The sequence below is a fragment of the Carcharodon carcharias genome, chromosome 36 (genome assembly GCF_017639515.1).
Source record: "Carcharodon carcharias isolate sCarCar2 chromosome 36, sCarCar2.pri, whole genome shotgun sequence".
In the NCBI taxonomy this organism is placed as follows: Eukaryota; Metazoa; Chordata; class Chondrichthyes; order Lamniformes; family Lamnidae; genus Carcharodon; species Carcharodon carcharias.
In genome coordinates this window covers 4,786,274-4,803,242 of record NC_054502.1, presented here as the reverse complement: position 1 = coordinate 4,803,242, position 16,969 = coordinate 4,786,274, and the positions used below count along the sequence as shown (strand labels likewise).

At 55.8% G+C, this 16,969-nt stretch overlaps 1 protein-coding gene across 1 annotated transcript in view; it reads right to left on the bottom strand.

Moving 5' to 3' along the window:
- Window positions 1–16,969, bottom strand: part of LOC121272869 (GON-4-like protein) — a 155,440-nt gene that overhangs the window by 135,425 nt on the left and 3,046 nt on the right. The window contains exons 3-4 of the mRNA XM_041179706.1: window positions 15,499–15,732; window positions 328–521 (exon numbers count right to left, since the gene is read on the bottom strand). Coding sequence (XP_041035640.1) covers window positions 328–521; window positions 15,499–15,732 — 428 coding nt within the window. The remainder of the gene's footprint in view (window positions 1–327; window positions 522–15,498; window positions 15,733–16,969) is intronic.

Sequence of the window (16,969 nt, the reverse complement as noted above, 5' to 3'; positions counted from 1 at the left end):
TCCCCTGATTTCCATCGCTCCACCACTGGCGGCCGTGCCTTCAGCTGTTTGGGCCCTGAGCTCTGGAATTCCCTTCCTAAACCACTCCGTCCCTCTAGCGCTCTGTCCTCCTTTAAGATGCTGCTTAAAAATGACCCTCTGTGACCAAGCATTTGGCCACTCCGTCCCAATATCACGTGTGGTTCGGTGTCAAACATTTTTTCCCTAATGCTCCTGTGAAGCGCCTTGGGGTGCTTTACTGCGTTAAAGGCGCTACATAAATGCAAGCCATCGTTGTTGCTGGCAGGCTGCTTGGCCACGCAGAGTATCGTGGCGGCTGGTACTCACGTGCAGGATGTTGCGCACGTTGATGGCCGTCAGGTTGTGGTGCTTTGCCCCATCCTCCAGCGCTCGCTCAAAACTGTCGTCCAGCTGGATGTCACAGTCCGCCCGGCTTTCCTCTGCGCTCTTCCCCTCTTTCATCTTCCTCTCCCGCTTCAGCACCTTCTTCCTCCTCTTCTTTGTCGCATTCTCCCCCTCCTCTGCAAAGCAACCGCAGCAAAAATAAATAAAGACGTTCGGGAACCATGGGTTTCATATTCCCGAGCAGGAGTTGGGGAAATAGGAGGATTAGGCCATTGCCTCCCCCAGTCAGTTAGATCGGGGCTGATCTACTACCTCAATTCGCCTTCCCACCTGCTCCCAAAATCCACTGATTCCCTTTGTGCCAAAAAATCTACCCCGTCTCGGTCACGAATATACTCACTGACTGACCATCCACAGCCTTGGTGGGTAAAGAACTCCAAAGATTCACAACCCTTGGAGTGAAGAAGTCTCTCCTCGTCTCAGTCGGAAATGGCCAACTCTTTATCCTGAGGCTCCAACTCTTTATCCTGAGGCTCCCCCAGCCAAGAGGAAACAGCACCCCCCCAACAGCTCACTGGGAGTCTCATTGGCAGGGGTCATGACAGGACCAGGCTTAGAGGAGGAGGAAGGCTCAGGTCACTGCTTCGCAGAAGTGCAAAAGAGTTCAGACCTTCAACTTCCTAGGACCAGAGAAACAGCACACGTCTCCTATATTTGCTTATTATGGGAGTGCTTCATCTGTCATGAAGTTATTAATGTCTATAATATTTTGGAAAATATCTTTCTTTTAAAATAGAGCTTTAGTCTGTGGGTGTGTCTTAATTGGATTGAAGCCAGCCCGTCTGGGTGCTTTGATGTGGACTGGTTTTGATATTTAAGAGAGATAGCGTGCATTTGCATTTTTTTGAAAAGAGCATTTAAGAAGTGGGGTGAAAACTGACACCTTTCTAGCAGCTACCAAGCAATATGCTTATATTACTAATAAAGTTGGTACTATGAAAGGGGCTTTATTGTTAGAGAGGTTTAGTCCAGAGGTTGTTGATACAATGAGAATGAACACTCAATGGGCAGTGCTCGGTGTAGAGCAGAGGCAACATGAGATCAGAAGGCAGCTGTCAACCTCCACCTCTCTCCACAGGAACCAAGTGAAAAGAGTCTCATTTTGAATTTGTACGGTGAAAATGCTTTGCCTGGTGTTTGGTGAAGTCTGTGGGTTGCTGTTGCCTTAATGGAGATTAGTTTGGGAATTTAATAAAATTTATGATAGCAGTAATTTGTAGCCATGTGTATATATATTTTAACCTGTGTAAATTAATAAAATGTTTCCTTTAGCTTAAAGTAAAACCTTGAGAACTGGTGGTCTAACTCCTGAGTCTAGATCTGCATCTCAAACATAACATTTAAAATTATAGGTTATGACAGTTGTTTAAAGTTTCCCTCTGGGATGTTTAAATAACTCCACTTTACCAGCTGCATCAGTCATAACACATCTCTGAGTGAAGGAAACTCTTCTCGTCTCAGTCCGAAATGGCCGACTATTTACAGGGGGATTCAGGAGTCCCTATTTTTATGGAGGAGTCCGAGGTTTTTCATCATTTATAGTAAATCCCCGGGAGTGAGTCAGCATTAACATTGCGGGGGGGCCCCATGAGTGGGTCAGCATTAACACGGGGGGACCCCGGGAGTGATTCAATATTAACACAGCGGGGCCCGGGAGTGAGTCAATATTAACACAGCGGGGCCCGGGAGTGAGTCAACATTAACACGGGGTCCCCGGGCGTGAGTCAACATTAACACGGGGTGTCCCCGGGAGTGAGTCAGCTTCAACACGGGGGGGTCGCCGGGAGTGAGTCAGCATTAACACGGGGGGTCCCTGGGAGTGAGTCAGCATTAACACGGGGGTCCCTGGAGTGAGTCAGCATTAACACGGGGGGTCCCCAGGAGTGAGTCAGCATTAACAAGGGGGTCCCCGGGAGTGAGTCAGCATTAACACGGGGGTCCCCAGGAGTGAGTGAGCATTAACAGGGGGGGTCCCTGGGAGTGTCAGCATTAACACGGGGGGTCCCCGGGAGAGAGTCAGCATTAACGGGGGGGTCCCTGGGAGTGAGTCAGCATTAACACGGGGGTCCCCGGGAGTGAGTCAGCATTAACACGGGGGGTCCCCGGGAGTGAGTCAGCGTTAACAGGGGGGTCCCCGGGAGTGAGTCAGCATTAACACGGGGGTCCCCGGGAGTGAGTCAGCATTAACACGGGTTCCCCGGGAGTGTGTCAGTATTTACAGGGTGGTCCCTGGGGAGTGTGTCAGCATTAACACGGGGGTCCCCGAGGAGGGTGTCAGTATTTACAGGGGGTCCCCGGGGAGTGTGTCAGTATTTACAGGGTGTCCGCGGGGAGTGTGTCAGTACTTACAGGAGGTCCCCGGGCTGTATGTCAGTATTTACAGGGGGTCCCCGGGGAGTGCTTCAGTATTTACAGGAGGTCCCCTGGAGTGTGTCAGTATTTACAGGGGGTCCCTGGGGAGTGTGTCAGTATTTACAGGGGGTCCCCTGGAGTGTGGCAGTATTTACAGGGGGTCCCCTGGAGTGTGTCAGTATTTACAGGGGGGTCCCTGGGGAGTGTGTCAGTATTTACAGGGGTGTCCCTGGGGAGTGTGTTAGTATTTACAGGGGGTCCCCGGGTGTGAGTCAGCATTAACACGGGGGACCCCGGGAGTGCGTCAGCATTAACACGGGGGTCCCCAGGAGTGAGTCAGCATTAACAGGGGGTCCCTGGGTAGTGTGTCAGTATTTACAGGGGGTCCCCGGGGAGTGTGTCAGTATTTACAGGGGGTCCCCTGGAGTGTGTCAGTATTTACAGGGTGTCCCCTGGATTGTGTCAGTATTTACAGGGGGTCCCTGGAGTGTATCAGTATTTACAGGGGGTCCCCTGGAGTCTGTCAGTATTTACAGGGGGTCCCCTGGAGTGTGTCAGTATTTACAGGGGGTCCCCTGGAGTGTGTCAGTATTTACAGGGGGTCCCCTGGAGTGTGTCAGTATTTACAGGGGGTCCCCTGGAGTGTGTCAGTATTTACAGGGGGTCCCGGGGAGTGGGTCAGTATTTACAGGGGAACCCCGGGGAGTGGGTCAGTATTTACAGGGGAACCCCGGGGAGTGGGTCAGTATTTACAGGGGAACCCCGGGGAGTGGGTCAGTATTTACAGGGGAACCCCGGGGAGTGGGTCAGTATTTACAGGGGAACCCCGGGGAGTGGGTCAGTATTTACAGGGGAACCCTGGGCTGTGGGTCAGTATTTACAGGGGAACCCCGGGGAGTGGGTCAGTATTTACAGGGTGTCCCCAGGGAGTGTGTCAGTATTTACAGGGGGACCCGGGGAGTGTGTCAGTATTTACAGGGGAACCCCGGGGAGTGTGTCAGTATTTACAGGGGAACCCCGGGGAGTGGGTCAGTATTTACAGGGGAACCCCGGGGAGTGGGTCAGTATTTACAGGGTGTCCCCGGGGAGTGTGTCAGTATTTACAGGGGAACCCCGGACTGTGGGTCAGTATTTACAGGGGAACCCCGGGCTGTGGGTCAGTATTTACAGGGGAACCCCGGGGAGTGTGTCAGTATTTACAGGGGTGTCCCAGGAGTGAGTCAGTATTTACGGGGGGTCCCCGGGAGTGGGTCAATATTTACAGGGGGTCCCCGGGAAGTGGGTCTGTATTTACTGGGCGTCCCCAGGAGTGGATCAGTGTTTACATGGGTGTCCCGAGAGTGGGTCAGTATTTACTGGGGGTCCCCGGGGAGTGTGTCAGTATTTACAGGGGGTTCCAGAGAGTGTGTCAGTATTTACAGGGTGTCCCCGGGGAGTGTGTCAGTATTTACAGGGGAACCCCGGGGAGTGGGTCAGTATTTACAGGGGAACCCTGGGCTGTGGGTCAGTATTTACAGGGGAACCCCGGGGAGTGGGTCAGTATTTACAGGGTGGCCCCAGGGAGTGTGTCAGTATTTACAGGGGGTCCCCGGGAGTGGGTCAGTATTTACAGGGGGTCCCCGGGAGTGGGTCAGTATTTACAGGGGGTCCCCGGGAGTGGGTCAGTATTTACAGGGGGTCCCCGGGGAGTGGGTCAGTATTTACAGGTGGTCCCTGGGGAGTGGGTCAGTATTTACTGGCGGTTCCCGGGGAGTGGGTCAGTATTTACAGGGGGTTCTCCGGGGAGTGTGTCAGTATTTACAGGGGATCCCAGGGAGTGAGTCAGTATTTACAGGGGGTTCTCGGGAGTGGGTCAGTATTTACAGGGGGTCCCAGGGAGTGAGTCAGTATTTACGGGGGGTCCCAGGGAGTGGGTCAGTATTTACAGGGGGTCCCCGGGAGTGGGTCAGTATTTACAGGGGGTCCCCGGGAGTGGGTCAGTATTTACAGGGGGTCCCCGGGAGTGGGTCAGTATTTACAGGGGGTCCTCGGGGAGTGTGTCAGTATTTACTGGCGGTTCCCGGGGAGTGGGTCAGTATTTACAGGGGGTCCCCGGGGAGCGGGTCAGTATTTACAGGGGGTCCCCGGGGAGTGGGTCAGTATTTACAGGGGGTCCCCGGGGAGTGTGTCAGTATTTACAGGGGAACCCCGGGGAGTGGGTCAGTATTTACTGGGGAACCCCGGGGAGTGGGTCAGTATTTACAGGGTGTCCCCGGGGAGTGTGTCAGTATTTACAGGGGAACCCCAGACTGTGGGTCAGTATTTACAGGGGAACCCCGGGCTGTGGGTCAGTATTTACAGGGGAACCCCGGGGACTGTGTCAGTATTTACAGGGGTGTCCCAGGAGTGAGTCAGTATTTACGGGGGGTCCCCGGGAGTGGGTCAATATTTACAGGGGGTCCCCGGGAAGTGGGTCAGTATTTACTGGGCGTCCCCAGGAGTGGATCAGTATTTACATGGGTGTCCCGAGAGTGGGTCAGTATTTACTGGGGGTCCCCGGGGAGTGTGTCAGTATTTACAGGGGGTTCCAGAGAGTGTGTCAGTATTTAAAGGGTGTCCCCGGGGAGTGTGTCAGTATTTACAGGGGGGTCCCCGGGGAGTGTGTCAGTATTTACGGGGGGTCCTTGGGAGTGAGTCAGTATTTACAGGGGGTCCCCGGGGAGTGGGTCAGTATTTACAGGGGGGTCCCCGGGAGTGGGTCAGTATTTACAGGGGGTCCCCGGGAGTGGGTCAGTATATACAGGGGGTCCCCGGAAGTGGGTCAGTATTTACAGGTGGTCCCTGGGGAGTGGGTCAGTATTTACTGGCGGTTCCCGGGGAGTGGGTCAGTATTTACAGGGGGGTCTCCGGGGAGTGTGTCAGTATTTACAGGGGATCCCAGGGAGTGAGTCAGTATTTACAGGGGGTTCTCAGGAGTGGGTCAGTATTTACAGGGGGTCCCAGGGAGTGAGTCAGTATTTACGGGGGGTCCCAGGGAGTGGGTCAGTATTTACAGGGGGTCCCCGGGAGTGGGTCAGTATTTACAGCGGGTCCCCGGGAGTGGGTCAGCATTTACAGGGGGTCCTCGGGGAGTGTGTCAGTATTTACTGGCGGTTCCCGGGGAGTGGGTCAGTATTTACAGGGGGTCCCCGGGAAGTAGGTCAGTATTTACAGGGGGTCCCCGGGGAGTGGGTCAGTATTTACAGGGGGTCCCTGGGTAGTGTGTCAGTATTTACAGGGGGTCCCCGGGGAGTGTGTCAGTATTTACAGGGGGTCCCCTGGAGTGTGTCAGTATTTACAGGGTGTCCCCTGGAGTGTGTCAGTATTTACAGGGGGTCCCTGGAGTGTGTCAGTATTTACAGGGGGTCCCCTGGAGTGTGTCAGTATTTACAGGGGGTCCCCTGGAGTGTGTCAGTATTTACAGGGGGTCCCCTGGAGTGTGTCAGTATTTACAGGGGGTCCCCTGGAGTGTGTCAGTATTTACAGGGGGTCCCCTGGAGTGTGTCAGTATTTACAGGGGGTCCCCGGGGAGTGGGTCAGTATTTACAGGGGAACCCCGGGGAGTGGGTCAGTATTTACAGGGGAACCCCGGGGAGTGGGTCAGTATTTACAGGGGAACCCCGGGGAGTGGGTCAGTATTTACAGGGGAACCCCGGGCTGTGGGTCAGTATTTACAGGGGAACCCCGGGGAGTGGGTCAGTATTTACAGGGTGTCCCCGGGGAGTGTGTCAGTATTTACAGGGGGTCCCCGGGGAGTGTGTCAGTATTTACAGGGGAACCCCGGGGAGTGTGTCAGTATTTACAGGGGAACCCCGGGGAGTGGGTCAGTATTTACAGGGGAACCCCGGGGAGTGGGTCAGTACTTACAGGGTGTCCCCGGGGAGTGTGTCAGTATTTACAGGGGAACCCCGGACTGTGGGTCAGTATTTACAGGGGAACCCCGGGCTGTGGGTCAGTATTTACAGGGGAACCCCGGGGAGTGTGTCAGTATTTACAGGGGTGTCCCAGGAGTGAGTCAGTATTTATGGGGGGTCCCCGGGAGTGGGTCAATATTTACAGGGGGTCCCCGGGAAGTGGGTCAGTATTTACTGGGCGTCCCCAGGAGTGGATCAGTATTTACATGGGTGTCCCGAGAGTGGGTCAGTATTTACTGGGGGTCCCCGGGGAGTGTGTCAGTATTTACAGGGGGTTCCAGAGAGTGTGTCAGTATTTACAGGGTGTCCCCGGGGAGTGTGTCAGTATTTACAGGGGGGTCCCTGGGGAGTGTGTCAGTATTTACGGGGGGTCCTTGGGAGTGAGTCAGTATTTACAGGGGGTCCCCGGGGAGTGGGTCAGTATTTACAGGGGAACCCCGGGGAGTGGGTCAGTATTTACAGGGGGTCCCCGGGGAGTGGGTCAGTATTTACAGGGGGTCCCCGGGGAGTGTGTCAGTATTTACAGGGGAACCCCGGGGAGTGGGTCAGTATTTACAGGGGAACCCCGGGGAGTGGGTCAGTATTTACAGGGTGTCCCTGGGGAGTGTGTCAGTATTTACAGGGGAACCCCGGACTGTGGGTCAGTATTTACAGGGGAACCCCGGGGAGTGGGTCAGTATTTACAGGGGAACCCCGGGGAGTGGGTCAGTATTTACAGGGTGTCCCCGGGGAGTGTGTCAGTATTTACAGGGGAACCCCGGACTGTGGGTCAGTATTTACAGGGGAACCCCGGGCTGTGGGTCAGTATTTACAGGGGAACCCCGGGGAGTGTGTCAATATTTACAGGGGTGTCCCAGGAGTGAGTCAGTATTTACGGGGGGTACCCGGGAGTGGGTCAATATTTACAGGGGGTCCCCGGGAAGTGGGTCAGTATTTACTGGGCGTCCCCAGGAGTGGATCAGTATTTACATGGGTGTCCCGAGAGTGGGTCAGTATTTACTGGGGGTCCCCGGGGAGTGTGTCAGTATTTACAGGGGGTTCCAGAGAGTGTGTCAGTATTTACAGGGTGTCCCCGGGGAGTGTGTCAGTATTTACAGGGGGGTCCCCGGGGAGTGTGTCAGTATTTACGGGGGGTCCTTGGGAGTGAGTCAGTATTTACAGGGGGTCCCCGGGGAGTGGGTCAGTATTTACGGGGGGTCCCCGGGAGTGGGTCAGTATTTACAGGGGGTCCCCGGGAGTGGGTCAGTATTTACAGGGGGTCCCCGGGAGTGGGTCAGTATTTACAGGGGGGTCCCCGGGAGTGGGTCAGTATTTACAGGGGGTCCCCGGGAGTGGGTCAGTATTTACAGGGGGTCCCTGGGGAGTGGGTCAGTATTTACAGGTGGTCCCTGGGGAGTGGGTCAGTATTTACTGGCGGTTCCCGGGGAGTGGGTCAGTATTTACAGGGGGGTCTCCGGGGAGTGTGTCAGTATTTACAGGGGATCCCAGGGAGTGAGTCAGTATTTACAGGGGGTTCTCAGGAGTGGGTCAGTATTTACAGGGGGTCCCAGGGAGTGAGTCAGTATTTACGGGGGGTCCCAGGGAGTGGGTCAGTATTTACAGGGGGTCCCCGGGAGTGGGTCAGTATTTACAGGGGGTTCCCGGGAGTGGGTCAGTATTTACAGGGGGTCCTCGGGGAGTGTGTCAGTATTTACAGGGGGTTCCAGAGAGTGTGTCAGTATTTACAGGGTGTCCCCGGGGACTGTGTCAGTATTTACAGGGGGGTCCCCGGGGAGTGTGTCAGTATTTACAGGGGGTCCTTGGGAGTGAGTCAGTATTTACAGGGGGTCCCCGGGGAGTGGGTCAGTATTTACGGGGGGTCCCCGGGAGTGGGTCAGTATTTACAGGGGGTCCCCGGGAGTGGGTCAGTATTTACAGGGGGTCCCCGGGGAGTGGGTCAGTATTTACAGGAGGTCCCTGGGGAGTGGGTCAGTATTTACTGGCGGTTCCCGGGGAGTGGGTCAGTATTTACAGGGGGTTCTCCGGGGAATGTGTCAGTATTTACAGGGGATCCCAGGGAGTGAGTCAGTATTTACAGGGGGTTCTCGGGAGTGGGTCAGTATTTACAGGGGGTCCCAGGGAGTGAGTCAGTATTTACGGGGGGTCCCAGGGAGTGGGTCAGTATTTACAGGGGGTCCCCGGGAGTGGGTCAGTATTTACAGGGGGTCCCCGGGAGTGGGTCAGTATTTACAGGGGGTCCTCGGGGAGTGTGTCAGTATTTACTGGCGGTTCCCGGGGAGTGGGTCAGTATTTACAGGGGGTCCCCTGGGAGTGTGTCAGTATTTACAGGGGAACCCCGGGGAGTGGGTCAGTATTTACAGGGGAACCCCGGGGAGTGGGTCAGTATTTACAGGGTGTCCCCGGGGTGTGTGTCAGTTTTTACAGGGGAACCCCGGACTGTGGGTCAGTATTTACAGGGGAACCCCGGGGAGTGGGTCAGTATTTACAGGGGAACCCCGGGGAGTGGGTCAGTATTTACAGGGTGTCCCCGGGGAGTGTGTCAGTATTTACAGGGGAACCCCGGACTGTGGGTCAGTATTTACAGGGGAACCCCGGGCTGTGGGTCAGTATTTACAGGGGAACCCCGGGGAGTGTGTCAGTATTTACAGGGGTGTCCCAGGAGTGAGTCAGTATTTACGGGGGGTCCCCGGGAGTGGGTCAATATTTACAAGGGGTCCCCGGGAAGTGGGTCAGTATTTACTGGGCGTCCCCAGGAGTGGATCAGTATTTACATGGGTGTCCCGAGAGTGGGTCAGTATTTACTGGGGGCCCCCGGGGAGTGTGTCAGTATTTACAGGGGGTTCCAGAGAGTGTGTCAGTATTTACAGGGTGTCTCCGGGGAGTGTGTCAGTATTTACAGGGGATCCCAGGGAGTGAGTCAGTATTTACAGGGGGTTCTCGGGAGTGGGTCAGTATTTACAGGGGGTCCCAGGGAGTGAGTCAGTATTTACGGGGGGTCCCCGGGAGTGGGTCAGTATTTACAGGGGGTCCCCGGGAGTGGGTCAGTATTTACAGGGGGTCCCCGGGAGTGGGCCAGTATTTACAGGGGGTCCTCGGGGAGTGTGTCAGTATTTACTGGCGGTTCCCGGGGAGTGGGTCAGTATTTACAGGGGAACCCCGGGGAGTGGGTCAGTATTTACAGGGGGTCCCCGGGGAGTGTGTCAGTATTTACAGGGGAACCCCGGGGAGTGGGTCAGTATTTACAGGGGAACCCCGGGGAGTGGGTCAGTATTTACAGGGTGTCCCTGGGGAGTGTGTCAGTATTTACAGGGGAACCCCGGACTGTGGGTCAGTATTTACAGGGGAACCCCGGGGAGTGGGTCAGTATTTACAGGGGGTCCCCGGGAGTGGGCCAGTATTTACAGGGGGTCCTCGGGGAGTGTGTCAGTATTTACTGGCGGTTCCCGGGGAGTGGGTCAGTATTTACAGGGGAACCCCGGGGAGTGGGTCAGTATTTACAGGGGGTCCCCGGGGAGTGTGTCAGTATTTACAGGGGAACCCCGGGGAGTGGGTCAGTATTTACAGGGGAACCCCGGGGAGTGGGTCAGTATTTACAGGGTGTCCCTGGGGAGTGTGTCAGTATTTACAGGGGAACCCCGGACTGTGGGTCAGTATTTACAGGGGAACCCCGGGGAGTGGGTCAGTATTTACAGGGGAACCCCGGGGAGTGGGTCAGTATTTACAGGGTGTCCCCGGGGAGTGTGTCAGTATTTACAGGGGAACCCCGGACTGTGGGTCATTATTTACAGGGGGGTCTCCGGGGAGTGTGTCAGTATTTACAGGGGATCCCAGGGAGTGAGTCAGTATTTACAGGGGGTTCTCAGGAGTGGGTCAGTATTTACAGGGGGTCCCAGGGAGTGAGTCAGTATTTACGGGGGGTCCCAGGGAGTGGGTCAGTATTTACAGGGGGTCCCCGGGAGTGGGTCAGTATTTACAGGGGGTTCCCGGGAGTGGGTCAGTATTTACAGGGGGTCCTCGGGGAGTGTGTCAGTATTTACAGGGGGTTCCAGAGAGTGTGTCAGTATTTACAGGGTGTCCCCGGGGAGTGTGTCAGTATTTACAGGGGGGTCCCCGGGGAGTGTGTCAGTATTTACAGGGGGTCCTTGGGAGTGAGTCAGTATTTACAGGGGGTCCCCGGGGAGTGGGTCAGTATTTACGGGGGGTCCCCGGGAGTGGGTCAGTATTTACAGGGGGTCCCCGGGAGTGGGTCAGTATTTACAGGGGGTCCCCGGGAGTGGGTCAGTATTTACAGGGGGTCCCCGGGAGTGGGTCAGTATTTACAGGGGGTCCCCGGGGAGTGGGTCAGTATTTACAGGTGGTCCCTGGGGAGTGGGTCAGTATTTACTGGCGGTTCCCGGGGAGTGGGTCAGTATTTACAGGGGGTTCTCCGGGGAATGTGTCAGTATTTACAGGGGATCCCAGGGAGTGAGTCAGTATTTACAGGGGGTTCTCGGGAGTGGGTCAGTATTTACAGGGGGTCCCAGGGAGTGAGTCAGTATTTACGGGGGGTCCCAGGGAGTGGGTCAGTATTTACAGGGGGTCCCCGGGAGTGGGTCAGTATTTACAGGGGGTCCCCGGGAGTGGGTCAGTATTTACAGGGGGTCCTCGGGGAGTGTGTCAGTATTTACTGGCGGTTCCCGGGGAGTGGGTCAGTATTTACAGGGGGTCCCCGGGGAGTGGGTCAGTATTTACAGGGGGTCCCCGGGGAGTGGGTCAGTATTTACAGGGGAACCCCGGGGAGTGGGTCAGTATTTACAGGGGAACCCCGGGGAGTGGGTCAGTATTTACAGGGTGTCCCCGGGGTGTGTGTCAGTTTTTACAGGGGAACCCCGGACTGTGGGTCAGTATTTACAGGGGAACCCCGGGGAGTGGGTCAGTATTTACAGGGGAACCCCGGGGAGTGGGTCAGTATTTACAGGGTGTCCCCGGGGAGTGTGTCAGTATTTACAGGGGAACCCCGGACTGTGGGTCAGTATTTACAGGGGAACCCCGGGCTGTGGGTCAGTATTTACAGGGGAACCCCGGGGAGTGTGTCAGTATTTACAGGGGTGTCCCAGGAGTGAGTCAGTATTTACGGGGGGTCCCCGGGAGTGGGTCAATATTTACAAGGGGTCCCCGGGAAGTGGGTCAGTATTTACTGGGCGTCCCCAGGAGTGGATCAGTATTTACATGGGTGTCCCGAGAGTGGGTCAGTATTTACTGGGGGTCCCCGGGGAGTGTGTCAGTACTTACAGGGGGTTCCAGAGAGTGTGTCAGTATTTACAGGGTGTCTCCGGGGAGTGTGTCAGTATTTACAGGGGATCCCAGGGAGTGAGTCAGTATTTACAGGGGGTTCTCGGGAGTGGGTCAGTATTTACAGGGGGTCCCAGGGAGTGAGTCAGTATTTACGGGGGGTCCCCGGGAGTGGGTCAGTATTTACAGGGGGTCCCCGGGAGTGGGTCAGTATTTACAGGGGGTCCCCGGGAGTGGGCCAGTATTTACAGGGGGTCCTCGGAGAGTGTGTCAGTATTTACTGGCGGTTCCCGGGGAGTGGGTCAGTATTTACAGGGGAACCCCGGGGAGTGGGTCAGTATTTACAGGGGGTCCCCGGGGAGTGTGTCAGTATTTACAGGGGAACCCCGGGGAGTGGGTCAGTATTTACAGGGGAACCCCGGGGAGTGGGTCAGTATTTACAGGGTGTCCCTGGGGAGTGTGTCAGTATTTACAGGGGAACCCCGGACTGTGGGTCAGTATTTACAGGGGAACCCCGGGGAGTGGGTCAGTATTTACAGGGGAACCCCGGGGAGTGGGTCAGTATTTACAGGGGAACCCCGGGGAGTGGGTCAGTATTTACAGGGTGTCCCCGGGGAGTGTGTCAGTATTTACAGGGGAACCCCGGACTGTGGGTCAGTATTTACAGGGGAACCCCGGGCTGTGGGTCAGTATTTACAGGGGAACCCCGGGGAGTGTGTCAATATTTACAGGGGTGTCCCAGGAGTGAGTCAGTATTTACGGGGGGTACCCGGGAGTGGGTCAATATTTACAGGGGGTCCCCGGGAAGTGGGTCAGTATTTACTGGGCATCCCCAGGAGTGGATCAGTATTTACATGGGTGTTCCGAGAGTGGGTCAGTATTTACTGGGGGTCCCCGGGGAGTGTGTCAGTATTTACAGGGGGTTCCAGAGAGTGTGTCAGTATTTACAGGGTGTCCCCGGGGAGTGTGTCAGTATTTACAGGGGGGTCCCCGGGGAGTGTGTCAGTATTTACGGGGGGTCCTTGGGAGTGAGTCAGTATTTACAGGGGGTCCCCGGGAGTGGGTCAGTATTTACAGGGGGTCCCCGGGAGTGGGTCAGTATTTACAGGGGGTCCCCGGGAGTGGGTCAGTATTTACAGGGGGTCCCTGGGGAGTGGGTCAGTATTTACAGGTGGTCCCTGGGGAGTGGGTCAGTATTTACTGGCGGTTCCCGGGGAGTGGGTCAGTACTTACAGGGGGGTCTCCGGGGAGTGTGTCAGTATTTACAGGGGATCCCAGGGAGTGAGTCAGTATTTACAGGGGGTTCTCAGGAGTGGGTCAGTATTTACAGGGGGTCCCAGGGAGTGAGTCAGTATTTACGGGGGGTCCCAGGGAGTGGGTCAGTATTTACAGGGGGTCCCCGGGAGTGGGTCAGTATTTACAGGGGGTTCCCGGGAGTGGGTCAGTATTTACAGGGGGTCCTCGGGGAGTGTGTCAGTATTTACAGGGGGTTCCAGAGAGTGTGTCAGTATTTACAGGGTGTCCCCGGGGAGTGTGTCAGTATTTACAGGGGGTCCTTGGGAGTGAGTCAGTATTTACAGGGGGTCCCCGGGGAGTGGGTCAGTATTTACGGGGGGTCCCCGGGAGTGGGTCAGTATTTACAGGGGGTCCCCGGGAGTGGGTCAGTATTTACAGGGGGTCCCCGGGAGTGGGTCAGTATTTACAGGGGGTCCCCGGGAGTGGGTCAGTATTTACAGGGGGTCCCCGGGGAGTGGGTCAGTATTTACTGGCGGTTCCCGGGGAGTGGGTCAGTACTTACAGGGGGGTCTCCGGGGAGTGTGTCAGTATTTACAGGGGATCCCAGGGAGTGAGTCAGTATTTACAGGGGGTTCTCAGGAGTGGGTCAGTATTTACAGGGGGTCCCAGGGAGTGAGTCAGTATTTACGGGGGGTCCCAGGGAGTGGGTCAGTATTTACAGGGGGTCCCCGGGAGTGGGTCAGTATTTACAGGGGGTTCCCGGGAGTGGGTCAGTATTTACAGGGGGTCCTCGGGGAGTGTGTCAGTATTTACAGGGGGTTCCAGAGAGTGTGTCAGTATTTACAGGGTGTCCCCGGGGAGTGTGTCAGTATTTACAGGGGGTCCTTGGGAGTGAGTCAGTATTTACAGGGGGTCCCCGGGGAGTGGGTCAGTATTTACGGGGGGTCCCCGGGAGTGGGTCAGTATTTACAGGGGGTCCCCGGGAGTGGGTCAGTATTTACAGGGGGTCCCCGGGAGTGGGTCAGTATTTACAGGGGGTCCCCGGGAGTGGGTCAGTATTTACAGGGGGTCCCCGGGGAGTGGGTCAGTATTTACAGGTGGTCCCTGGGGAGTGGGTCAGTATTTACTGGCGGTTCCCGGGGAGTGGGTCAGTATTTAAAGGGGGCCTCTGGGGAGTGTGTCAGTATTTACAGGGGATCCCAGGGAGTGAGTCAGTATTTACAGGGGGTTCTCAGGAGTGGGTCAGTATTTACAGGGGGTCCCAGGGAGTGAGTCAGTATTTACGGGGGGTCCCAGGGGAGTGGGTCAGTATTTACAGGGGGTCCCCGGGGAGTGGGTCAGTATTTACAGGGGGTCCCCGGGGAGTGGGTCAGTATTTACAGGGGGTCCCCGGGGAGTGGGTCAGTATTTACAGGGGGTCCCCGGGGAGTGGGTCAGTATTTACAGGGGGTCCCCGGGGAATGGGTCAGTATTTACAGGGGGTCCCCGGAGAGTGGGTCAGTATTTACAGGGGGTCCCCGGGGAGTGGGTCAGTATTTACAGGGGGTCCCCGGGGAATGGGTCAGTATTTACAGGGGGTCCCCGGGGAGTGGGTCAGTATTTACAGGGGGTCCCCGGGGAGTGGGTCAGTATTTGCAGGGGGTCCCCGGGGAGTGGGTCAGTATTTACTGGGGGTCCCCGCGAGTGGGTCAGTATTTGGGGAGAGCAAGGAGTGGGTTTTCAGGAGTGGGTTCACATTGGAATTGCCTTCGCCCCAACACCTCGAGTCCACGTCACCCATCATCCATCAGAGCAACTGGTCATAAAATCAAAATAAGGGATTCTTCTTGGAACACGACCTCTTGCCAAAATAGTGTTTTGCATCAACCCTGGGACTAGGGGTCCCCCAAGTGAAGTTATTATCGTGAGCTTTCTCTTCACAGTGTTTCAGTTCCCTGTTGTACTCCACTGCTGATATGCAGGAGTTGGCGGGGGGATAGTCACCATGACTCGAGAGCACACCATAGAGAAACTCCAGGGGTTTTTTTTCCAACAAGGGGGAGGGGCAGACTGTTTGTCAAACTGTGGAAGATTGGCAGCTGAGCTTTCAGCACTCTGGACTCTGGAATCCCCTCCCCAAATCTCCTTCAAGACGCTCCTCAAAACAAGTTTTTGGCTACCCACCCCTGATGTGGGTCAACTTTTATTGGATAACACTCCGGCCAAGCGCCTTGGGTTGCCTCGGTGCGTTAGGGGTGCTCGGTGAAGCAAAGCTGGTGCTTACGATGGTGCCAAACCCTGTCCCTTCTCCCACCCGACGTACCGATAGTGATGACCAGGTTCCTATCTCCTTCATCCTTCTCGTCGTCACTGGGGGTTTCTTTGTGCACGACAGGCATCCCGGACAGCGACAGGTGACCCCTGTCTGATCTGGAGGGCACTTCTGGCCTTACAGCATGGCCGGGCTGTCCACTGGGGCCTGGGGAAGCCCGGGCCCCTGAGGTACTGGTAACCGCGGGAGGTGTTTCCAGCGCCTGCCTGGTGGAGGATGGGTTCCCTGGAAAGAACAGAACAGGGCCAGTTAACGGTCATCAATACGTCAAACGGTAACCTACCGGAAAATTCCAAGATCTCCCAACCTTCTCCTCCATTTCCAAACGCGCTGAGATTTAATTGCAGGCACCCTCCCGGGGGCTGGTGAGTGACAGAGGGAGGCTGTTTGCCCTGGAGGCATATCACAGCCGACCTGACCCCCATCGTGACCCACAATCCAAACACTTCCCAGCGGGGTCAGAGTTAACCAGGCCCTCTGGAGAGGCTTGCGCTGCTGTCCTGTTGAGCCGAGAGAGATGAGTGAACTTGACGCAGGCCAGCTACGGAATACAAGTATATGAACATACAGGTTAGTAGAAGGTGGCCATTCAGCCCCTCGAGCCTGCTCCACTGTTTGATAAGATCGGGGCTGATCGGATTGAGGCCTCAACTTCACTCTCCTGCCGAGCCCGCCCATAACCTCCGACTCCCTCGCCGGTCGGAAATTTGCCGAACTCAGCTTTAAAAAGGTTTAATGACCCAGCCACCACTGCTCTCTGGGGAAGAGAGTTCCACAGGCTAAGGGCCCTCACAGGGAAAAAAATATCCCCTCATCACCATCTTAAAGGGGAGAGCCCTCATTTTTAAACTGTCTCTCCTCATTCTGGTCGCTCCCACAAGGGGAAACACCCTCTCAGCATCCACCCTGTCCAGTCCCCTCAGGGTCTTATATGTTTCAATAAGATCACCTCTCATTCTTCCAAACTCCAGCGGTCACAGGTCGAACCTTTCCCCATAAGATAACACCCTTCATCACAGGGATTAGTCAAGTGAACCTTCTGTGAACTGCTTCTAATGCAATTATATCCTTCGGTAAGTAAGGAGACCAAAACTAACTGCGGAGAAACATCCCTCCTTTTATATTTCATCCCTCTTGCAATAAACAACATTCGATTCACCTTCCTAAGCGCTTGCTGAATCTGGGAATGTCACTCCAGCCCAGTGGAAGGCAATGCTTTCAAAAGCTGAGCCACTGCAGGCAGCCCTGTCAAAGATCTTACTTCAATAATGGTTACCGGCGAGGAGTGTGTCCATAGACGTCAATCGTCACCGTGTGACCATCGAGCAGAAACTCAGGTTCTCTTCCCCAGAGAGCAGCAACACAAGTCACTCCCCACATGGAGGGAGAGGCAGTCAGGCTGCTCTCCTCAGCCTCCTGGTCTGTGCCTTTAGAGCAGCATGAGCTGCGAATCAGGCAGGCG